We start from the raw sequence: 26,597 nt of genomic DNA on the forward strand, positions 1-26,597 counted from the left end.
TGGTAATTCTGACATTAACAGCAGATATAACATGACTAAACAAAGTCCCCAAACCATTTTATATAGACCCAGAGTTTTAATCCCTACTACACTGCATCAGCTTCATCTAATAGCTAAGTGATTGAACTCATATGCTTCAAAGCAAACACAGAAAAGGATCTATCGCTAACTGTGCTGGCATCATTTGCAAGCACCCTACTTCTTGTTCTCATCAGCAGGTTTGCAGGAAGGGAGAAAAGATCATGAAAAGAATTCAATGTAGAAATGAAATGCAGAATGAAGTAACCCACTATGCTTTTATGTTCCTTTTCAGCATCATTTTCTTCCTATGCAACTAAAATACAAGACTCAATTTATGAAAATTAAAGCAGAGTGAAGAAGGAAAGAGAGACAGAAATTAAGCGTATCTTAGAAATTTGCCATTTGACCGATAATGATGGAAATGGTTTTACTGCCCAGATGGTAATTATGTTTTCAAATTATATCATAATTATTCAAATGCAACTGACCTTGCCATGTATAACTTAAGAACTGCTTGTACAGTAGAAAAACCAGCTTTTTAGACTGTTTGCAAGCTGAAAGTTGATTATGCTGAAACATTGCATATCGAAGAACAATGTGTTCTGACTCAGTGAGAATGAGCTGACTGGAAGCAAGGTGAGACACTAATTAAAATCTGTGCAGCACCTGGAAATTAGAAAGTGATTTAAGTCAAAGTGTCATTATTATCAATGTATGAATATGTATCTCTCCATGGATGAAAGAACATATAAGAAGAACATAGCTAGTAGTTCTTTATTCTCTAGACCCTTCAGCTTATGTAGGAATTCTGCACTGATATGTCTGATGCTAAAGGTTATTTTTAATATGTTTCTCGACTTTTCTAAAGAGATGTTATTTTCTTCTGTGTACTTGGGAAGGGAAAGTTAAACTCTCAAATAGATAAATTACTTGTTGCAATCACACTTAAAATGCATAGAAAAATACCTTTAAAACATGCAATCTGATCTAATAGGGTTCAGCTGGTTCACATTCCCTAAGTAGGGTTCAGTAAAGCTTCTCATACATTGGTACATGAAATAGATACATGGAAAACCATATTAAGTCAGATACCAAAGTAAACAAGATTTGTTGTAACTGTCATGGTTAAAATGCAGATTTTGTTCCATCAGACCAGAAAGTTACACTTAATGTCATCTTAACATAGTTTATTCTCTGTATGTCATGTGTGATCCAGGATACCGTTCAAAACAATATTCAAAAGATTTCTGTTTGTTCCAGAGTAAGTTTCAGGCATTGGTAAGTGTTCTATATTTCATTTAAAACAGTCTGTGCTTGTCAAACGTTCTTGCTTGGTCTACAAAAATGCTTATCCTAGCCCCACCACTACAGTATCTGAATGCTTTCTAGTATTGTATTTGTGTGTGTGTATATATATATGAGAGAGAGAGAGATAATGCCACCAAATCCACCATACTCTCTGGTTTATTCATTTGTCAGAGAGGGAAAAATGTGTGTGCAACATAGCATAGCAGTACAGCACAGAGGGAGACTATGCATACATTTTTCAAAGTGCATTTGGAAATGAACTAAACAAAGTCTGGAACCCTGCTCTGCCTATGGACTAAGAGATGATACCTTGGCCCTTAGGTGCTCACTACAAAACCGTGGGCTATATCATCAGATGAAATAAACTCCTGAAAATTTCATCTTCAACCTGCAGGTAGAAAAATTCATTACCTTTGAGGATTAGGACTACTGACCCTGGTTGGCCTTCTACATCTTCACAATGAATTTTTTTGTGTCTCTGAGCCCCACGGGGCCCAAACTTTGAACTTGATTAGTACTTAGTAGGGCAGAAGTATACAGACTGCTAGTAGCCCACAGCAGTGAAAAGAATTCAGTCTTCAGTGCCAGCTGGACCATTTCATGTACATCATCACACTGTGGCACTCTATCTAGGAACAAAAGATTCTCAGCCACAAAAGTTATAAAAGACAGAGCACTCTCTGAATGTAACAATAGGTTTCAAGGACACACTACATTGTGCTGCTGAAGATAGCTAAGCTAGAAACTTTCGAGACTATCTGCAGGGTATAAAAGGCATCAGTGACAAAATACAAACCACTATACAAAATCAAGCAGTGTTGCCCTAGAATCCAGTTCTGAATCCTGTCCTGTCCTCCCCTGACACTTGAGTTGTATGAGCTAGTACTTGATGGCACCAAGGGAGGAAATTGCTTACTATATTTCCCATTATACTCCTGTAACTATGTATGAAAATAGGGATGCCATCTATAGATATGAGACATTGCATAATGACAGCCTACAAATGTAATATGTCAACAGAGAAAAAAACAAAGATGACAAGGAGGTTGTAAACAACCTAAATCAATCCACTGCAGTGATAATAAGAACCATCCTCAAAGTCACCCTTCCAGGGGTAAAGCCAATTGTTTATAACTTGTAACTGCATCTAAAACACCCTGGAGGCAAGGAAACGTGCATCACCTTCTGTTGCCAAAATGAGCAGAGTTTGTCCCCATTATCCAACCCTGCAACAAGCCACTGCACTAAGTAACAACCTGCATGAACATACAAGTTTACATTTTCAGTGTTTCCATATGCATTGGATGTGTATAGATTGCTCAGCACAGGTATTTTTAGAGAAATCTTGAACAGATCATCAGGATACAGGAACCCTTCCCATAGGATGCCATGGAAACACAGGGATATAAGAAATGCTTTCAGGTCAGCCACGATGCCCTGTACGTGTCCATTAGTGCCATGTCTGTTCCAGCTACCTACACAGGAGTTAACAAGACAGACTTTTGGAAAGTAAGAAAGTAGACTGGGGAAAATGCCAGCAGATACTGTAATTAGCTGGAATTAACGGTCATCCTTGCTGCTATTGGTTTTTTATCACTTTATCATCAAGAACTAGCCTGAGACAGTGCCCAGATAAGGTCAATGCAGCACTAAGGAGGCAAGCTGAATGGACAAAACTAAAAGTTAAGAGTGGCAGAAACTGTTAAGGTAATAAAAAAAATCTGACTGAGAAAAACAAAAAGAGAAAGGCAGAGATAACATGAATAGATGCTTTTCAAAATAGACAAAATAAATTTACCCATTGCCCTCAAAATTTCAAACGCTTAAGGGCATTGAATAGAAAAGATTACACTGAAGAATCAAAATTTAAGACGCAGAGAGGGCAATGACCAGTAGAACACAAGCCACAGAAACAACATTGAAAGAGGAAAGTCAGTTCAGGTGCAATAACACAAACATGTAATTTTCAGTAGTTTTCCTAAGCAGTTTTCATTTTCTAGGCAAAGAGCCTCAAAACCTGTGAAAAATCTCAGGCAAAATTTGAGATTGACAGCAAAGAGGCATAAAACAGTAATATTTGGCTATCTGAAATTCTCTATTAGGTAAACATGGTGCAATGTTTGGGGTTTTTTCCACAATCCAAACTTACTATATTTAATTTCTTTCAATTCTATTCATTAGATGTACACACTGCAAATAATATGTTAGAAAATTTTGGTATTGTACCAGAAAAATATGACTGGGGCAAAATTTTATGTAACTGTAATTTTATGTAAGTGTCCAAGTGAAAATGGCCTACCTATTCCAACATTAAGAATTTCAGATATTTGTTTTATGTAAACAAATCAAAAAGTAGGATGCTGAACCTACAGTTCCTAAACCCAGAGCAAGGTACTGAACAGGAATCTCCATTTATAGTATACACTGGCAGTTTTTCCAGAAAACTCTAAGAAAGAGTTTCAATTATGTATAGAGTTAATAGTAGAAGTGATTGGTAAGAACACTGAGTTAAACTAATGCAGGCTAATGAAGTAATTGCTTGGAAGCTACCTTCTTTAGAACACATTGAGAGGTTTTAGAGGAGAAATGTTACAAGTAACTCATGGATTGAGATCCTTATACTAAAAACAATAATCAAGTCATACAATACATGTCTGTAGAAAAATTCCTAAACCACTTATGAATCCTGTAAAATTCTTCTGGAGCATCCACAGTATCTGGGAATGCAAGGTCAGGGAGACTCCAATGGCTTTTCCTGTTTCTTTGTCCAGAAGATAGTTACACAGGCCAGAGCACTGGCCTCACCATACAGGATTTCTGTCTCAAAACAAGGGTTTAGGGAGCAGACACACAGGATGGCCTAAGGAGCCACCCCAACACATAGGATGAATTAAGCACCAGCAGTTTAGATGAACATGTTTTAACAGGCAGACAACTGAAAAATGGACACAAGAGCCAAGTGTTCCTGACACAAAACTATCCCACTGCACCTGTTTGAAACAAGAACTCACAGCCCAAAACCTGGTTTAGATTCAGATGCAAAGTCAGGGCCTTCAGTGTAGTGTGCTAGAAGAAAGAACACCTATAAGCAAGTAAGTAAAGCATATACTACGTCTATAGGCAAGATATTACGGAGTACTTTTACTTTCAAACGCAGACACCTATTACTGCAATATTCAGTGGGGCCATTAGTTTTGGTAATATGTAAATAATGCATCCAGAAACACAGACATCTAGCACTCAGCACACAGTACTTATTCACTGTTTTCCATTCACCAGGATTGCAGAATACAGATGTTAGCAAAATACCAACAGCAAAGTATATGAACACTATTCAGGAAGTGTTTGGGTTTTTCTCTTTAAGGACAGGAAAATAGATGTTTGTGCTATAACAACAAATGGTGCAAAGATGCCAGACATCAGCTGAGGAAGAAGAGTCTTACCTAAATTGATCAACAGGCATCCATTTCAGAGCAGCTCTTGAGTAATACAAGAGACTTTCTGGATACCTTTTCCAAGCAAAGGCTTTTCTTTACAGATCATAGAGGCAGTATTGGAAAATTTATTCATTCATTTCTACCTTTATTTAAATAATTGAGAGTCTGTTAACTAAAGTGGTTTGTGGCAGACTCCTGCCAGGGCTGAAAGACAAGGTAATAAGCCTAACACAGCTAATTACAGAAGCAACTATCCTAAATCCTCTCAATCTGTTCCACAGAAATATGACATTTCTGTGAAATAATTACCTCTTACATGCCCAATCCTATTCCTGACATGCATATTTTAATGTTCTGACATTTTAATGCCATCTGCCTCCAAGGAGCCCAGCCTGATACACTTTTAGAACTCAATCCACACACTGTCTTCCTACTCCTAATCATTTCACTCTTCCCCTGAATACAGAGGAATTGCTTTTCCAATGCCCAGTGTTATGATTTGCCATTTGGCAGCATGACTTAGCTATCAAAAGCAAATGATAGCAATTTTCAGCCTATTAGTATTTGTTGTGGATATGGTTTCTGTAAAGTGAAGAGGAATCAAAGCCCATCCCTTTAGATCATGTCTTCTGAGTCATTTGTGCATGCAATGGAAATAATGCACAGTCCTGTTTTCTCCTCCTCCTAACCCCATGTCAATGGACAAAAAAAATCTCCTCTAGTGCCATTTACCTCAAATCAGAAAAGGGGCAGGTATAATGAAATTATGAAGTGCCTTCAGTCAGACAGGATTAGTTGAGGCTCTTATCTTCCCTTTCCCATACCTTGCCTACAGAAACAGCAAAGAGAAAGAAGCACCTACACCACAGAGAGAGAAATAATTGTCTTGGGCAACTTGTCTACTCCTGTCCCTGATGTGAGAAGCTGAAACAGTGTGGCTTTACATTTCAGATTAAGTCAACCAGAAACTAATAGTATTTAAGAAGGAGTTAAAGTCACTAAACAGTATTTTCCCTTTTGAGCACTTCAGCAGAGCTGGAACTGTGAGCTGTACAGATCATGTACAGGTAAATGTGCAGAAATAAGGAGAAAAAATACTTATGTCCCTGTGTTTAGTAAACAGTGATTTTCGAACTAATGGACTCAATCCTGATTCCAGCTATGTCAGCTGTGAGATGAGTGTTTCTACAAAGGTGAAAAGGCTACAAATAATCATTAATCATCAAATTACTGAAAATACAGGAGCATTTTCCAACAGAACTATCTGCCAGTACTAATATAAGACAAAAGTAAAACTGTGTTCCTTCTCCCTTACTGTTCCCCCATTTTGTATTCCCTGCTTTCTCTTCCAGGTCTAGTGATTGACACCATGTACTGTCCATTTCTGTCAGGACTGGAAGATCACTGGCACTGCTGTGTCAATGCTCCCCTCCTTGCAGGCTGTCTCTAACAACTTTGACCTCAGATTTCTCACAAAGTAGGCAGAACTGTGCACTGAGCAACTGGTTGCCAGGTGCTCATTTATAAATATTTAATTGATACCTTTTTGTTAAGTAGCAACAACTCAAAAAAGCACAGATGGAATGATATTAAACCCAGAATAAATTAATAAGTTCACAAACTGGTTTATTACATATAAAAGAATGCAAATAATCTCTCTTTAAAGCTGCCTTTCCTTTCCTTGTATTAAGAAAAATGTTGATCATACATTTTCCCACAAAAATCACACCACTCTCTGAAATTTACAACCAAGCTAAACCAACAAAAAAGAGAAAGCCATGTTCAGCATCCAATGCACAACTAAACAGAGTTATTTGGGAGTTTTCTTCATTAACACAATTTTGTGAGGGCTAGTACTAAATTGATTACTCAGAAAAAGAACTCAATGCCTCCTTAATGATCATAAATTAAAATGTTGGAAAAATAAATAGACATGCGCAACAAAGAATTTTAACTTAGGACACTTCTTTAATTTGTTCCAGGACTACTGCAATACATATCTACATAACTTACAGGACATTTTGTTCAAAGGAGAGAATAAATGTGGAATGATGTTATGGGCAAAGCTCTCTAGCCTGCCCTGGCTTGGGTGGCTCTCTGAAACACCTCTGCTCTAATGCAGGCAGTGTGGGGAACAAACAGGAGGAGTCAGAAGTCTCTGTGCAGTTACATGACTGGAGCACTGTGATGGACGGAGATAAGCTCTTCAGGAAGGACAGGATAGGAAGGTCAAGACAGGGACTTGCTCAATATGTGAGAGAGCTGCTGGAGTGCATGGAGCTCTGCCTGGGGATGGGTGTCACTGTACCAGGTATCTCTTACAGACCTCCCAGTCACGAAGAAGAAGATAAGGCCTTCTTCGAACAACCAGAATGAGCCTTATCTCTGTTCCTCATGGAGGATTTCACCCTAAGATCTGCTAGAAGGACAACACAGCAGCCCTCAGGCAATCTAGAAGACTTCTGGACTGCATTAGTGACAACTTCCCAACACAGATGATTAAGGAAAGGTATTCTGCTGGACCTCGTACTTACAAAGAACAAAGAACTGGTCAGGGACAGGAAAGTAAAGGCAGCCTTGGCTGTGGTAACCACGAGATGATGGCCTTCGGGATCCTGAGGAGGGTAAGCAGGACAGTAAGCAGAACCACAGCCTTGGATTTCAGGAGAGCAGACACCATCCTTATCAGAGATCTGTTTATAAGAACCCAATGGGATATGGCTCTGAAGAGAAGGGTACAGGAAAGCTTGTTGATACTCAGGGATCATCTCCTCCAAGCTCAAGAAAGGTTCATCCTGACAAATAAGAATTTAAGAAAAGGCAGCAAGAGGCCTACATGTGCGACCAAGGAGCTCCTTACTGAACCCAGGCATCAAAGGGAAGCTTAGAAGAGGTAGAAGTACTAATTTCATTGTTAGTCTTCTGAGAATTTAGGAGTCTGAACTATGGGACATTTTGTTTGCTGATTTATTTCTAAATTATCCTTCTGACAAAACCAGGACCTACTGCATGCACCTCTGGGCAGACTTTTGCATCAACAGTTCTTGGGGGCAGGATCAGGACCTAAAATCACATGGTTTTTCACAGAGAAACAAAATCTTTATTTCTATAAAACATACGGAAACAGAAAAAAGTCTGTTGATCTCAACAAAAAAAGATCATCTCAATGATGATCTTCTGGAAGAGATGTATTGTCAAGCTCTGAGGCTGTAAGTAATGAGGACAAAACCAACAAAGCACAAAATGCTGACTCAACATCATGGCATTAATAACTTTGTTCTTAAATACCGAGGAGAAAAAAATCGCTTTACTCCAGAAAAGTAATTTCAGGGGAGATTTCGTTTGGACATCAAGAAGAATTTCTTCACAGAAAGGGTCGTCAAGCATTGGAATGGGCTGCCCATGGAAGTGGTGGGGTCACCATCCATGGAAGTGTTTAAGAAAAGACTGGACATGGCACTGTCCAACCAGACCATAGCAATCAGTGCTATGGTCTGGTTGACAAGGAGATGATTGGTCAAAGGTTAGACTTGATCCTGGAGGTCTTTTCCAACCTAAATATTCGTGATTCAGTAGAAAGTGGACTAAAATTTACTCACACTTATGCACTTATTCACGTTGCTACACCTTTTAAAAAGTTATTTTATTACTATTAACTGGAATTAAAATGTCAAGTCGTCAATTCTGTGAACTGCTGATTAAATATTTAATATCTAAAAAATAAGTTATATCAGTGTTTCCTACATACTGCCCTCAAGAGACTCCTTAGGACACATGAGAGGAGTTGGCATGCTGTGACCACTGTGCACAGGTTCTGGAGAGTCCCTGCTACATCAGTGAAATAATAATGACTCAGTCAAGATGTAGCTGCCTCAGGGACACTGATCATAATCAGCACAAAGATTGTCAGCTTTCTTTGATTAAATAATTTGCCAGTTTGATCCCCAAAATGATCTGTGCATCCACAGCTCTAGTAAAAGCATGCAACTCCTACACATTTGCTTTCACAGCTGAAACATCTTAATGAAAGCAATCATTATTTTTGTAATTTACTTCTGAACTCTTCAGAGACACCATCAGCTGAAGCAAGACACTTCTGCCTGAATATTGCTTTCTGAGCCTTTTGTTAAGGTGGAATAAATTTGAGAAAAATAATTTCAGGCTTTCCTTGTTGACTTGTTCTGTGCACATGACAGCACTTCATAAAACCTTGTGTCACTGCTCCTGGTTTGAGGTGGATCAAGCTTTTATCTTTCCTCAGTTCAACATGTGCAAAAACAGCAATGTTAGGCACAAAAATTATTTTGAGTGGAACTAAGGGCATGTATGGCATCAGGTTCTCACTTCTTTGAAACTCCCTTTTGAGCACTTTGCCTCTCATCTGCACACCCTTCTATAAGAACTATGCAAGAAGTAACAAAGGTTAATGTTTCATAATATTTCATAACTTCATAATGTTTCATAACTTCTCTCCTAGCAGTAAAATATCTTTTTTCTTGGTAACACTAAGCAAGTAAGACCATGTCTTCTTTGAGCAATCTATGTATCACCATGTCACATCTGCAGTTTTACTGGCACACACCATAACTCTTATTCACAGATTGTTCCCTGAAATTCATAGAATCATAGAACCATTAAGGGTTGAAAAGACCGGCAAGATCATCAAATCCAACCTTTGGCCAAAAACCATCGTGTTCACTAAACTGTGAAGTGCTGTGCCCACTTATTTTTTGAACACTTCCAGGGATGCTGACTCAACCACTTCCCTGGGGAGCCTGTTCCTATGCTTAACCATGTTTTCAGTGGAGAAATTTTTCCTAATATCCAACCTGAACCTCCTCTGATGCAACTTGGTGCCATTTCCCCTTGTCCTATCACTAGTTACCTGTAAGAAGAGACCAACTCCCACCTCACCACAACTTCCTTTCAGATAGTTGTATAGGGCAACAAGGTCTCTCCTGAGCCTTCTTTTCTCCAGACTGAAAAACCCTTGTGCCCTAAGTTGCTCCTTAGGATTTATGTTTCAGACCATTTAATCATAGGTAATTCAGTCACAACTTTTCCCTTAGTTATAGCTATGCTAACTTGGCATAATTTTTAAGACTCAAAAACCAAAAGAAGGAGCTTGATCATCTACAGGAAGAGTACAAATAACACAAGGTTGGTCTGCTGGAGCAATTTCTGCCTGCTGTATAAAACATTTTGTCCTTATTAAGGCTGATTTTTTATTCAGAAATGAAATATGGCTTCTATACAATTTCTTTACTTGAACTCAGGCCTTAATTGCTACCTGTGACAACAACTCCTGTTGGCAGCTGCAGAGAACAATGCCCTGTAGGACCACAAAACAAGGCAAAAACATTAATAAGAAATTGTAAAATTATTAATTGTAACTTCTGCTCCATAATCACTGCTCTTGAGTCATGCAAAACTCTGATCAGACAAATCTTCAGTTCTGGAATCAGAGAAGACAAGGAAAAATCTTCCAGAGATGGGTATCTCAGTGAACTAGGATTGTTGCCCATAAAAGCAGGGACAAGAAGTCACGGAAAACCTGGCAACAGAAATTAGTAAAACCAGACTGAATGCAGCACAACCAGTACTGTAATAAACAATGGAGTAATGCTCCAGAAAACTGGGGAACATCTAGAAGTTATTCTCCAATTCCAAGTAAGTGGCAACAAAAGCATTAGTTAATAGATGTCTCATTATATCTAATCACTGAAACAAAGTCAATCCAAGAAACGAAATTCACTTTTATATTACTGAAACAGTTTTTTCATTTGACAGAAACTGAAGACCCCTAACCCTTTCTGCTGAGTTGAAGCTTAATTACTGCTATGCCAACATACAATCATCTTGAAATAATAGCCCAGAATTAAAATACGAATCTGAAGCAACAGCATCAAATTTTAACATAATTACATGTTTCTTCAAATTGTCTCAGACTAGGCAAAATATGTATTTTGTATCTGCAATTGTTATTTTTATGAGGAATTAATTAGAAAGGTAAGTTACAACCAACACCGGTCTTCTTTTTTGGTGACGCTTCTAATGCTGAAGCCTAATGATTTCTAAATACAAAACACTATTTCCTTTCACATTCCATTTTGTCAGTTCTGTAGATTCAGAGATGATAATTCTGCAAAACCGGTCTGTATTTTAACAATAGGCTGCCTCATCCAAAAAGTATGCAACGCACTCCCATCTAAACACTACTAAGTGATTGCGAGTCAGAAGTTCCCATTCTTCATAAATGTATTTTGTCCAGTCATGGCCTGCTACTAGTGTTACAGTTATTTGGAGCCACGTACTTGATTCTTGCAGTGCTACCCCAAATAAAGAGTATCAATGCAAATTTTCTCTCTACAATGATCATACAAACACTAGCCTATTGGTTGTCACTAGATAACAAACAATTTAAAATACAACTTTTATGGGTTATTTTGTTAGTTCAGTTCAAATCACAGTAAGGAGAAGAAATCATAACTATCTTCAAAACACATTTCCACAGAGAGAGGGAGAGAAAAAGGAGAAAACAGGTTTCCATGGTTACTTTGTTAACCCTCTCCATTTTGATGTTTACATATTTTATAAACTAGACACTATAAACAAAAAGAAATGAAATATTTATCAAGATCTACATTACAGAAAGGTCCCACCATATGTCATATCTGTTTCAACAGCTGACTGTCCAGTGAAGCCCTAAAAGACACACTAACATCTACTAGTTTCTGGTGCTATTAGGTACATTAGACAGGACAAACTCTTATTGAACACGCACAGAAGAAGCCCTTGATCCAAGTTCACTCACTAATATTTCATCAGTAATTTCTTTTCAGTAGGAGAGGATGCCTTGCCTTGAAATCAATGCTAAAATTGCAGGTTTCTCACCTCTAAGTAGAACCCTTTTGTTGGCTATCAGCTAAAACTTAATGATCACCAAAGGCTGCTTTCCAGCTCTATCCGTTTCAATGGCTGCAGTTTTAATCATTTATTTCTGATGCAAAAGAAGTTCCTCTTATTTTGAGTCATCACCCTAAATGAAAGGTTGATTCTGCATAACAGCACTTTTCAGCAAAAATGTCATCTAAATCAGGTCATTTTTATTTTGTTTTCCTATAAATTTTTATTTTAACTAGGTTTCTTATTACTTGAGGGAGAAATGACAAGTAACTCTGCAATACTACACTAGTACTGGGAAGACTCCAGACCCAGAATCAAAAGCTCAGAAGTTCTATATGGAGTACCCAGTGTGGAAAATTCTGAAGGTATTTTGGAGTTCTTGGTATTTGGATATCAACCTCATTCAGTCAAGAGGCAGCACTTGGCCTTAGGTCCCATATGCACATCCATCACACAGGAATGAGCTCATTCCAATACTGAAAGCAGCCCTGCAGTCCTACAGTCCTGATCTCAGCAAAAGATGATAAAGTAGAACCATAGAATCACTGAGGTTGGAAAAGACTCTTAAGATCATTGAGTCCAACCACTAACCTAACACTGCCAAATTCACCACTGAAGCATGTCCCTAAGTACCACATTATGTATCTTTTAAACACCGTCAGGGAGGGTGACTCAAGTAGTACAGTACAGTCTATTTAAGTAGCATTCAGAGACAGACTTCTTTTTTTTCTTTCTATGAAGCAACATTTTTCCTGCTGTGTCCTAGCCAAAGAGTGTCCTGGAAACTGTTGTGTAGCTTAAACATTATCAGCCTGTCTACCATCCTACAGACAAACTTCTATATGTCACTGCTGCTGTGTGCTTGCAAAAATTTCTGTCAGTGAATACATTTATTATTCTGTTAGACAATCTGTGAATTCTGCAGAGATCAGCTAATCTCTTTTCCATGACAGGATCAACTCTACTTAGGTTACTCTTGACCAAGATTTGCTCCTGAGTTTACCTTATACTTTGAGGGCATCCAAATGAGAAAATTTACCTGAGCAAGTCATGGCCTCTTTTGCCTCATCTTTTCCATCTATCCAGAAAAGATATTTTACATCTACATGAGTATGGCAGAACTTAAAGAAAAATATATATACTGTAGTTTACATTCTAATGTTAGCTCCCTATAGTCAAAAGTTGTATTTAAACTATTGTGCCTCACTAGCAAGTTGTAAATGTCCAATACTTAGTATTTTCAGAGCAATAGTCTAATCCAGATTTGAAAAGCAATTCATTGTACCAAAATGCTAGATACATTTTAAAAATAATCTCTAAATCTACCATAAGTGTCTCTGAAAGCACTAGCACATGGAATACTGTTATCCCTATAGCTACAGGAGATAATGTTTATTATGTAACACCAGTATTCACAAAAAATTGCGGAGTAATATACATCCTGATCATCTTTACTTCAGTTGAGGTGGAATTCTTCTTTATTTAATGGGTTTTTTTAAGTTTGGGGTTACAGCACATACCTCAGGCACGCAAATGGCATTTTGCTATTCTCATACAACAGAACAGCAGAGGCTGGTTGGAAAGTAGAGTCAACTTTTCAAGTATGTGACTATGCAGCTTGCAAGAAAGTGCTAAATCTTCTCCAGGAGAAAGGAAGCAAGAACGGTATGACAGCTGACAGTAAGAATTATCCTTTGGCTGCCGTGACCTTAGCTCGTTCTTCAGCACTGCAATTACATTTTTGGGATAGAGTAGGAAGCCTACAGCATGTTATTTTACTCTCTTATTTCAGACAGTAAAATAAATAGAAGCCTGAAGGTTTTGACCCCTCATTTCTTCAAAAACACATGAATTTTAACCAATTTTTTATTTGTGACCTCTAAGATGGAAATCTGCCTAAGATTTTGATTCACATGGCCTAATTTCTTTAGCAGGTAAGGAAGGAGTGCTTCCCCTTAAACTGCATACCATAAACAAACATATATTTGCAAAGATATTAACTGACATATTTTATACATGCTTTCTTGATTTTACCTTAGCTGCTTAAAAGATCACTTTTTTCTACAGTTCCGTATTGACATTTATAATCCATCCAAGTACAAGCACATACAGACTTTAAAAAGTCACATTATTTCCTTTTTATCTTAATTTATATCTGTGATAGAACAATTCCAAATCCAATAGTTAATTCCTGCCCTGTTTTATCATCTGTTCTTTGTGTTACATAAAGTGCTTATACTAAACATTGCTGAGCTCTTATATAGCATTCTTAATCCATAGATCTCAAACTACTTTACAAAGGATGATCATTATCCTACTTCATCTATGAAAAGAAAAAACATGGAGATCTTCAGGGTGAAATTCAGATCTCACGGACTTAATTCCCACAGTCCACAGAGAAACTGGAATTGCACCTCACATCATAGTACCATTGGGCAGCCAGGGCAGCATCCACACCTGCAGATGGATTCCAGAGACTTCTCTAATACCGCTGGCCTGTGATTTGCACTCAGCAATTCCACACACCACTTAGCCATCAATTCAGAAAGAATACAGTATCTCAATACAGTATCTCACTCAGCCTGACATTCACTAAAACGCCTCCCATCCCACACAGGCAGCACTTTTAAATGATGTACTCCACCCTTCTCTGAGTACCCTGCTTACAGCTCTAAACACACTAACGTTGCCATCAGTGATGGAAATAACTGAGTCAAGTCCTCTATTTGGGCTTTACTACTGAAATCAATACTGCTGCAGACAGATACACTGGTAACAAGGTCTGATGCTGCCACTTAGGTGTCTTTAAAGTATTTTCACTTCCATACACAAACTCTGAAACCACCCGATCTATGGGTAACTAGATAGGAGTTATCAAGCCTCCTGTTTCATCCATTCCTCCCCTCTTTGTTTCTCATGTTCATTCTTTGTACCTTGCTCTAAGTTAGATGTTTAAACTCAGACTTCCTTAACTCTATAAACTCTGCTGGACTATTCAAAGATCATAGAACCAAGTACCAGAGCTTAGAGGGACAAGGACTGAAAGCAGACTGCATGCAAACAAAGTTTACCAGGGTATCAATTCGACTGAAACTGCTGGACAGCCATAAAAGAAGCAGTAACGCTACCTACTTCAGTAACACATCTGAGGATGTACTATTCAGACATCTGAGAAAACTCTGGAACTTAAAACTTCAGATTAAAGTTATGGGGTTATTGCTTTAACATACTGTATCACAATCACCTCAAAACCACTTATGGACCCACGCAAGGTAAGGCAAGCTGACCCTGAGCACAAAGATGAGCTGAAGAGCCATGATCTTCAGGGAAGGATTCCGAACACTGCAGTCTCCATAACACTCTACACCATGAATTAGCCGAGGAAGAGAAATGCATGCAATCTTTCCTGCCCACAAGGATGAAGGGAATCGTTCTGTACAGGTTATTCTGAGCAGCTAGGAAGGGAATCATTCTGTATAGGTTATCCTGAATCGCTGTTCCTAGAATTCCACATGTTATATGAACTACCTGCTGTCTAAACTTGGTGCTTTCAGGAAGAGAAGGCACTAAAGCAGAAGAGGTTGTATCTTCCAGAGGAGATTGCATCTTCCGGAATGCGCACTTCCTAGAACGGGACCGTCTCCCACAAAGCCCAGAGGCAGCCCCACGGCCCCCGTGTCATCCCCCGAAACACCCGCCGGGCTCCAGGAGCCGCCGGGCCCGCACCGGGCGGGGGCGGAGCAAGGGCGCCCCCCGGCGGCAGCCGCGACGGGCGATGCTGCTGCTGCTGCTCCTGCTCCTACTCCTGCTCCTGCTGCTCCTCCCCGTGACCGCGGCTGCCGGGGCTTCCCCGCCTCCGAATCAGCCGCAGACAGAAATCTAAAAGCCGCCGGCACTGAAGGATTTATTTTCTCCCGCACGCGGTTCTTTCTCACCGGGAGGACGGACAGTAACCTCAGAGCAGCAGCGGGGCAGACCGCAGAGTTTAGTCCGAGGCGTGTCCCGGCTGCGGTCTCATTTACTGTGCTGCATACAACTAATTTACCGGAAGCCACAGTGGAGAAAAATGTTTTTCTCATCCTATTTTTTTTTCCCCACGTTTTTTTTCTGGCTCTGATCTACATCTTAACAATTCTGATATAAATAGCACATGGCTTTCCAAAACACATCTAAAATATAAGACATGAAATAACTTTGAGACTGAAGTTTATGCTAACCTCATCCTCCTATCTGGAGATGTAATCATGTCTCTTAGCATGCCAAAGTACAAATATGGATCACAACATGTAGAAGAAAAAAAGACAACATTAAAAGTATTTTAATCAAAAAGAACACAAAATTAAGCAGAATTCTCTAAACTTATACTCCAGGTCATATGAAACTTTACACATGTTTAGTTTTAACTAGAAGTGCTTGGTGGGACTGGAAGTAGTACATAAATAATATTTCTTATATTGACTTTCATGACTCTGAAATACAGGTTGCTTCAGTATAAAAGATGCAAAGTCTTTGAAAACACATGCAAACTCCAGCCAAATTCTGGCACTTAGTCAGGGACAAAAAAGTTTCTGTGACATAATTTCCTGGACTACACCAATAATAAATCCAGAATCCTTACAATCTCAGGTCATTCAAGACTGCTAGGTACACACTTTCTTCTATTACACTGAAATCCAACCTTTGATGTAGCTCCATTAAAATATTCAGTAATTTAAAAGGAGCCTGAACTGAATCTCTAAATACTTCACATTTCACAAATGGTGTATTTCTTGCTCATAGATAGTAACTCAAACACCTTGCAACAAAAATAATAAACTGTTTTAATTCACAGTTGCAACACATAAACATGATGAGATCTGTACATTGTTAATCCCGACTTCCCCATTCCAACAGTTTAAGTTAAATGTCACATTTACATAACATTTACATAAAGATTCAGTTTTGTTTATACAAATCCCAGCCTTATTTTTGCAACATGCTCGATGCTAATTCATTATGTAACAACAGATTGTTTGCTCTTTTAAAAAAATAAAAGTTTTAATTTTGAGAAGGTGTTTGAGAGACCGCAGTTTCTCTGAAGCAATTTAGCACCTAGTCTTCATTACTGTTTCATCAAGTTTTGGGGTTTTTTTTGTTTTAAAACAAACAAGATATTTTGGACACTGTCCCACTCTAAAACAGACACCCCAACTGATGTTATACATCGTGGTCACTTGTACAGTTCATACTTACGTCCAGTACACATACAGCAGAAGAGTCACAGAGCCTTCCAACACAACCCACTAGACTTTAGTTACGGACTTTTAGCAATGGTAAGGCTTGATTTTGTAGTTGGGAAGATTTTAGAAGATTCCAAACACTATCCAGCTTATTGTTTGGTTTTTTTTTAAAATATCATTTCAGTGTTATCCCTGCTTTCAACAGGAATGCAATTAGACCAGTGCTGACCCCTTCAAAAATCACCAACACCAGCAAACATTGCAAAACTTTTAGCATGTCTGAAAGCAGAGCTCAGAAAAGTCTGCAATGCGGCTGGATGTAGCCGCAGTATTTTATAAAAAGAGTTATATTTTTCAGCTCCTCCATACAGAGGTCTCTATGGATGGATTGGCTGCTGTTCTCTTCTGTGTTTATAATCTTAAAATGATTTTTGCAGAAACTTAAAGGAAGTCCCATATCAAAAGTAAATTTAAAAGAAAAAATTCCTAAGTTAATACCACTACCTCTTCACAGCAATGACATAAACACTTTAACCTTAAAATAACTTATTAGATGCACAGTATTAGACACACAAATAATCACATCTAGTGATTATTAGAATCATGTTTACTAGCAACAACACTCCATACTTGGTTTAGTATGTGCTAACTTAATCACAAAATTTCAAGTCCCTACAAAAGCTTTCTCCAGCACATCATATCTACATCACAACATTCACAAAAGATGGCAAACAACACCTTAGCTCCCTGGCTAAGGAGGCATTATTACAGTGGGTTTTTTTTTCCAAAGGGATGTTTCTGCAATTGAAACATCTTCTTTCATAATCATACCTTAGTTAGAACCATAATCCCTCCTTCACCATGGGACCATTCTTCCCTTACACAGAGGTGCCCTTTTCCTAACTAACAATCAGATGTGACAACACATAGCAGATTTTGATCCTAGGGGTAAACTATGCCATGCTTCACCTAAGAAAACTCAAAAAGGGAGTGATTTTCAAGTTTTGTGTTCGGAAAACCTTTGCACCAGGGAATAAGCTAAACCTCAAATAACCTAAATAAGCCAAAGTAATTGCAAACCATGGGGTGAGCTGAGAGCACTGCTAACAGATGGACACCTTTGGGAGACACTGGGGGTGCGTGGTCCTGCAGTTCTCTTCAAAGCCAGATCTGTACTGAAATGAGTATGATTCACACTTTTTCAAAGGCACAGCAGTGCTGAAAGTGTAGAGATTTTTCCAAAGAATCTTGCCTGCAGGAACTGTCATTCTTCCCCACTGCCCTCATCAGTGCTGCCCTAAAGGAAGTACTGTTTGGCATTAGGACAGTAAATATTCTCACAAGTTCACAGTTTTATTTCATCCTGTGCCCTGTTCTCAGCACTGGATGAAGTGCTTGGATAAAATAGTTTCAGCGAGCAAAGAGCAACAGGCAGCCTCTCTTGCTTTTTCTCCTCTAAACTGCTAGCCCAAAGGCTATTTCTATGTATTTTAAATTCTGAAAAGTACACCCATTGCCCCATTCTGAGAATGTTCAGATTAAGGAGAAAAAAGGTTGTTTTTCCTGGAGTCACACTGGAAAAATATTACCATGTTTGTATAGCATTCATGTGATTTAAATACATGATTAGTAATTTTGCTGATCATAGAAGTAGTAACAAATAGTTCCCGTTATACAATTGTGTGAACACAGTGGGTAAAAAAAACCCCAAACCTTCCAAGTATAGTAGTATATTTTTCATGAGTACTATCAAACCCCAGTTTTCATCACAAAAGTCCTAATCTTTCCCCTATGAATTTCCAGGATCCCTGCTTCAAACATGATGGTGTAGCTAACAAATTTTCAAAACCCAGACCCCCACACACTCAGCTGCACTTTACTTTCACATATGGTAGTCTCGTGATCCCACCTGATTTCAGCATGCAAGTACAATGATTAGAAATCTAGTCCCAGAATCCAGTTCAGCACAAGTCAGTGCACAACACATTATTATCCATTACTCTATGTACCTATCAACTACACATTTAAAAATATGGGATTTTTAAACTTTTCTGAGCTATCTTAAAAGTGGTATCAGACGCAAGGTTCAAGACACAGACAGATAGCTTGACAGAAACTATTTTCTATTTATTTTTGCTAAGAACACAGAAAAAAAAATGTGTAGTTGTAACTCTCTGTAATACTTTGTGTCATGCTTCACTTGGGGAAGCCACTGAGTGTTTATGCCAGGCTAGTACAGTCCTAGTTCTTTCAATCAGCATTTAATTAGGCAGATTATCCTTTTAACATAGACTATTTTTTTAGTTTTGTTTGCCCCACATTTTGTCTTAGAAAGTATCATAGTGGGTTTCCTGTTCCATCATGGGGTAGTGTCATTATATTTAAAAAAATATAATATCTCTTGAGCATTTCAAATCCCAATTCATAGATTTTCAACACTTCCTGCAACTCAGACTTGTTTGATTTTTTGGTGGTTCAGGCTTTTCCTTCCCCACTGTTTCTATTTCACACAGAAACTGAAATTGTGAAGAGGACCATTTATGACAGATACTTTATGAACACAGAAGGAGATGATCTGCAAGTTCTCAGGAGCTTAGACTGTCTAAATAGGCAAAAAATGGCAATAATTTTCTAAAATTCACAAGGTAGACCAACAGCAGAGATTAACACCAAGTCTTCTGTCTCCTAGTCCAAAGTCATCTACTAAAACAAAAAATTTTCGTTAAGAAAACACAAGCAAAACTCATTTTGCTACAAAGGAAGGGAAAAAGATTTCCTCCTCAGCAGTACAGTTACAGAGAAGGCAGATAATGTTTCCCCAGGTAGTTAGCAGAGGTAGGTAACAGACTGAAAATGAAATAGTAAAGCTAAGGTTAGAACACTACACTGTATAGGATACAGCTGGCTTTGAAAAAATGATACATTAGTCAAAGATGACATTCACCTCAGTTGAATTCCATGGCTATTTGCAGTCCCAAATCACATGAGCATGTAACTCAAATACTGCCTCCCCACAGGATGTAAAATGATGCCATATGAGAGAATAATATCTTATTACATTCTTTGTATAAAGCAAATGAAAACATTTTATGGCAGAAGCAATAGCAGGGACTCAAACTTAGTACATCAATGGTGGTACAGCAGTACCACGATTTTGCTCTTGGTTAAGTAGTTGTGTGCATTCCCAGGAGACCACCTTGTGCACTGTACTTCCTTTACAACAGTAGTATATTTTTAAACCATTTCTTAATACGATGATTTCAATTTCTTATATGATTATTAAAAAAAATTCTGCTGGTCACAATATAGATGCAACGAATTTTGTAGAACTGATACTAGAATTTATATATATTCAATTGCCTAAAAACTCTAAACCACACTGAAATACAAACATATTCAGCAACATTAACACTAGAGCTGTCTGTTAAAAGTGTCATGTTCCATGCAAAGAAATACACAACATAACCCAAATGTTACACAGCATACTGCTCAAAAGTTTTAAGATATCAAGAAGTGGGTTTGCCTGTACAATCTGAAAGCAAATCTGATTTTCCCTGTGACATAAGCTTTGTGTGATCTTGTATCTTTTATACTTTTTAGAGCCTTTGTATTAGTGTCCAGTTGGCACCCAGACCTTGGACAGAAACTTCCATTTCTTCCTGTATTTAGCCATGATACTAATAATCTAGAGAAGCTGAAGACAAAGTGAAGTAAACACTTACAAGTGTTCTCTGATGATAAGCCTAAGGCAGAGAAATGTTCCTTAGGCATTTACAATTCTGTCCAGAGCTGTATGCTTCTTTCACTAGCTACAGCCAAGAGCAAGTAGCAGGGTTCTGAAAACATTAGAAAATATGTGCTTCAAGTGAGTGACCAGAGGAGCAAAAAGTAATCGGGAGTAATCAACCTGTTAAGAGCTCTGAGAGTCTGTGAATTGGTGCCAAAATCACTGCATTAAGGCCAAAAGACTCATGTGTAAAGACTTAACAGAGTCTTCAACCAGGAAATATGACAAAGTAGACTAAATAATGAGTTCAGTAGCAAGGCCAAATCAAGGATTGCCTAAGACCACCTGATCCTTACGGCGGGACCCAAGCAGCATACTCTGGTTCATACAGACTGGGTTCATTCTTCCAAGGTACAGTTCTTCACTGATAGATATTTCAACATTTTAGTCTAATTAATTCTCTAAGTGCCCAGAGACCATGGCAAAATTCATCTTTCATGGCACACATTACAATTCTTTGTAAAGATCAGTAGATAATAATAGGTATTTTATTAAAAATGAAGGCAAACGCATTATTGGTGAACACCCCACAAAAAAAACTCTGAACAGCAAAACCAGTTCCTCAGTGTACCATTCAAATTTACTAACCTCCTTTTTCTGTTTGAAATGCCCTGCTTTAATCACTTCATTCCTCTAATGTCAGCAAACAGAGACAATTATTCCACTTGCCTTATTCATCTTCAGAACATAGTCCATCCCATGCATTGAATACATTCAGTTTTCTATGGAGAATACCAAACTCCCCTCCACATTCACAATTTTCTATAAAATTCAAGCCCTTATTAGAAGGTATGAGAGTACTTGAGATACCAATGGAAAATACATTTTAAAAGCTTTTCTTCAGTACAAGAACAATTAAGATTTTCCCAGGAATGAGTGGAACACTGTCATTGAAATTTCCTGAGTCAAGGTTTTCCTGAAGGACACCTGAAGATGTTCCTCAGAGGGTAACAATGGGTACATATCCAAGACAAATAGTTAAAGTTTCTCAAACTAATATATAAACAGAAGATAAGAGAGGACCTTTCCATAGAAAGTATAAAGTACTATTGAATTCACATGATCATTTCTACTTATAACAACAGAAATGCTTTTTAACATGTTTGCTGTTTTTTCTGGGATACAGTTACTTTTCTTCATAGTAGCTAGTAAGGGCTGTGTTTTGGATTTGTGCTGAAAACAGTGTTGATGAAAACACAGGGATGTTTTTGTTACTGCTGAGCAGCACTAACACACAGTCAAGGCCTTTTTTGCTTCTCACAGCACCCCACCAATGAGTGGACTGGGAGTGCACAAGGAGGTGGGAGGGGACACAGCCAGGCCAGCTAGGCCAAGCTAATCCAAGGGATATTCCATACCACATGGTGTCATGCTTGGTGTTTAAAGCTGGGGGAACAAGAAAGCAGTGGAGGGATGTCCAGAGTCATGATGTCACCCTAACACATGATGGAGCCCTTCTTTCCTGGGAACAGTTGAACACCTGACTGCCCATGGGAAGCAGTGAATGAATTTCTTGTATTGCTTTGCTTGTATGTGCAGCTTTTGCATTACCTATTAAACTGCCATTATCTCAACCCATGACTTCTCTCAGTTTAATCCTTCCAATTCCCTCCCCATCCCAGGGGTAGTGAGCATACAGCTGCATGGTGCTTGACTGCAAGCTGAGGTTAAATCATGACAGTATGGAATTGCAATTCAAAATAAGTATTAGCTTACCTGACCAGAAAGCGATGTAAACCAACATCAAAACTTCTGTAAGAAAAAAGATTCACAATATTTTAATTATTAAAGAAATATTTTTCTCTTGAGTGTTGTACAGAGACTGTATTTCAAAACATTAATACCAAAGATAAATATAAAGTTACTGGAATTGATAAACCAGAAGCAAAAGTGTAAGACACAATTTCTTTTCTGTAATGACATGAAATTTAAGATGATCATCTTTTAAAATGATTTAGATGCATGTTAAAAATCTCACAAATTCCTTGTTGGAGTATTTATTCAATAAACTATTAACATTCAGACTATTATAACCCACATAAAGCATAAATTGTGTATATTCTGTTACTGAAAATAATGTAAGCATCCTAATGACCAGCAAGTTTGCACATTTTGTCACATGCAAGTAGATCCTCTGTGCAAAACTACTGTGGAATCCTTTCTTTCCTCTTTTCTGCTCTGTACTGCACTAAAACACAAGGGATAGCTGTGAATTCTCTCCATGATAAAGAATAACCAAAAACCCCCTTATGTCTCCTTCAGATATAGAATATACCAAGAAGTAGACCTTCCAAGTGCATTCTGCTCAGATTGGTGAGGAAATTAACTTTGAGGCCTTCTGACAGTAAGTACAAGTTAGATCACATTAGATTACAAGAACCATGTCTGAAATCTCCAGCACTAACAACATACATTGACAGTAACTGTCAGTGTTTCTTTCCATTTTTCATTTCCTCCATTGCTCAGACAACTCAGGAGAACCAAGCTCACGAACAACTAATGGCAAATCTTTGATGCTACATGAAGGTATTTGCTGATTTGAGACATTTACTTAACATCCTAAGTATGTGCCAACTTTATGTGAGTACCAGTATAATTCCAGATTAACTGTGTGCCTAACAGCACAATTGAAAAATGCAAATGTCTTATTTCCAGTGCTGGACTTGCTCTGAAATGGGCTTACATTTCAGGTACACAGCAAACATTTTGGCATATACTAAGCTCTTCAGCATTCTATTCCAAAAGCATAATTGGTCATTTGAGTACAGCACAGTCTTATTTTAACAGTACTGCTTGCAATGTGCTGCTTTCTACCTCAAAGAGCAAGAGAAATCATCAGGTAGTTAATGGCATCCTGATATCAGCAGATAGATAATGAGCTGCAGAAATTCCAGGAGTTAACAGAGAAGGAAATTCCACTGGTTCGGCTGGGTGGAGAGGAACAAATTTTTCACTTAAAAGCTGCCTTGCAATAGAAAAACATTACGTCAGGAACATGAGCTGGTCATCATTAAACCTGTATTTATCACATTCCTTTCCTGAAATCGTTGACCATTTTACATTATTGTTACATTACTGTGCAATTAAACTGCATGAAGTGCATCCAGTTGTCTTTTTTCTTCATTCCTCCTGCCTGGACACATACTGTAATTTGGCTCCCTCTCTTCACTAAAATATTCTTTGTTCTACAGACAGTTTGCAGTATCAGAACTGCCCACAGTGTGTTTTTATAGCTCTGAAAACCTTTTCTTCCTAGGACCAAAAATTCAGTATGTTTGTGCTGGGATGGGGAGCAGAAGAAACTGGTACAGTTTCAGAAGAGAGCTGTATGCTTAACAGCCCTCTTGCACTTCTTCAGCCAAGCTCATCTGCTCAAGTTCTTCAAGCTATTTTCTGATGGCAGTAACCAATCTGGTACACTCTCTGAAGGGACAGAAGAACCAAGCTTCTTGTGGACAGGGATGTGGAGCACAAAAATATCATTGCTTTTGACACTGAACCAAAAGCCAAAGGACTTTGCTTACTACAAGCATGGAACCTGAAAGGTCCTGCTAACTTGAGATGATCAGAGCTGAAGGAGGTTGGGGTGGACAAAGCTAAGGCTGACTGGGTTCAGACAAGGAGGGAAAACAAGACAGTTTGTGTAGATATCATGACATGCCATCTCTTCTCTCATTTTTCACTCTTTGCAAAACATAATGCACTTGCTACTAAAAAAGTTTTGTAAGTTTTTTTCATCTGGGCTTTAGCTATTGAATATTTTTTTGAAATATTTTAATAAGTATTAACAATGAACATGCATAGAAACAATTTATTAGAATAAATGAAAAAGAAAAATTATCAGAGCCTCATTAGGTGTAATTCAGCATACATAGACAGGGTCCATTATTCCTCAGTTGATTTTGTACTGATACATTTCAATAGTCTACCTAAGATCCTCAGTTCTCAACAGTGTAAGCAGTTGTTTAACTATGACCAAAAGAATTTTGAGAATATAAAGCATCATCTGACTGCGCATTTAGATCTTAAAGATCCCACAGGACAGCATCATTGATTAGGTCCAAAAGCAAGAACAACAAGGCTGAACAATTTCAAATTGTAAATGGAAGAAATGGTTGCATTACTTAAGGCTATGGATACTGTGTACATACATCTTGGTTAACGAATAGAAACATTGTGCAAGACAAAAATATTGAGTAGATAGGATTATGGGAGGCTAGTTTTGACAAAAAACTACTACAGACACTTTTCACCATTCTGCTTGTTCATATTTAAATACATACTGCAGCTAAGTCTACAAATAAAGTGAAAATACAGTGAAGTAGCAGAGGCAACAGATCTGGTAGATGCATCTATTCTCAGATGGAAAAATTAAAAAGGGGTAAAGAGGGTTTGTAGAACAATGTTAAGACTGCAACCTGGGGGTGGAATAAGCACCTTCATTAAATAAAAAAAGAGAACAAATAATCACACTGTATTGGCATTAAAAATGTCATAGCAATCCCTTCAACATCAAAGGACTCCACCTATGAGGCACGACAGTGTCCCTCACAATTAACACAAAATTACACCTGCCATATAAAATACATCCATATTTACTTGATATTACAGTATAGTCTATAATAAGCTTCACACAGCTTGTAAAATCCTGAGGTTCTCTGCAAAATACACAATTTATCTGGTAGTTCTTGCAATTTAGGGTGCCTCAGTTACATAAAGGTTTCAGAAATGCTTTCAGAAATCCTGTAACGAGCACAAATTTTCAAAATAAATGTTCTTATTAAAATCTAAAACAAGAGAAAGGATATCCACAGCAATATGAGTGAAAAGTGATTTACCAGTTAGATTCCCTATTCTATTCAAATGTTGGTAGCAATATAGTATTTCAAATTTGTGAAAAATAAGTAAAATCTAGTTTATCAAAATAGTAATGGTCTTTGGACAGCACAAAATCTTGACTAGTCAGTGGAACAATAAAGGGGAGATATATTTAACCTCAATTTCATAATCATAATTACATATTGCAGATAATTTGATAGGGTTTTTTTTTAATAAAAACATCCCTAATTCTGTTCCTCTGAAGGGTGGTTTTGAATCACAGTTCTATACACACCTATGAATGCTTTTGTCAAGCATGGAAGTTTTAGTTTGATAGAATTCAACAAACAGTTATATGTACAATCCATCATCATCAACTACACTAAACCAACAAAGACCTTTTCCAAGAGGTCTTTGAAACCTCTGCCTGCAAGCATACATCTCTCTCCTGAAGGTACATTTTCAAAATTATTTCACAGATGTGCAGCTTCTGCTCTGAAAGCTAAATGAATAATGCAACAACCTGCCTCCAAATTTGCATTCAGCACAAAGCTGATGGGGGGAAATTAAAAAATTATATGCACATGTCATCCATTGGATTGTTCATTTTCCACAAAGCTGTGCTTTCCTTTAACTGAGGTCCACACTCTGGTTCCTCAAAAGAGGAATTGTGTGAGCCTTTAGCATACAACTTTTAAACTCAATGAAGTTATGCCAGCCTATTCTATTTAAGGACTTGACCCCACATTGACCTAGATGAAAACTGCTTCTTGTTAGCTGTGTTAGGGACCACAATTTACAATTCCAGTGTGGTGGCTAAAGGACCCACCCACACAACAAGGTTTGATTGTTCAGACCTCATGCCTAATGATTTACAATGATACAAAAAACATAAGTACTGAGCACATGTCAGGATCATAAGAATCAATTTAAAGTTAAGTTGACTACTAGAGACATTTCTAATGAAATTAATTGCAATAAATTTGAATCACTCAACTCTGATTTTGTATATCCATATTTCTAAGCCATATGCTGAAAGAAACCAGCGAAGTTTGTTTTCTGCCAGCTCCTCCCAGGACTGCTGGGCTGCACGCTACTCCT

General features: G+C 38.0%; 1 protein-coding gene across 1 annotated transcript in view; it reads right to left on the reverse strand.

The window, feature by feature from the left end:
* Nucleotides 1-26,597, reverse strand: part of HHAT (hedgehog acyltransferase) — a 143,189-nt gene that overhangs the window by 86,278 nt on the left and 30,314 nt on the right. The window contains exon 8 of the mRNA XM_008932966.2: nucleotides 22,395-22,430. Within this exon, the coding sequence (XP_008931214.1) occupies nucleotides 22,395-22,430 (36 nt within the window). The remainder of the gene's footprint in view (nucleotides 1-22,394; nucleotides 22,431-26,597) is intronic.

The sequence above is a fragment of the Manacus vitellinus genome, unplaced genomic scaffold (assembly GCF_001715985.3).
Source record: "Manacus vitellinus isolate BGI_N305 unplaced genomic scaffold, ASM171598v3 scaffold_8_pilon, whole genome shotgun sequence".
In the NCBI taxonomy this organism is placed as follows: domain Eukaryota; kingdom Metazoa; phylum Chordata; class Aves; order Passeriformes; family Pipridae; genus Manacus; species Manacus vitellinus.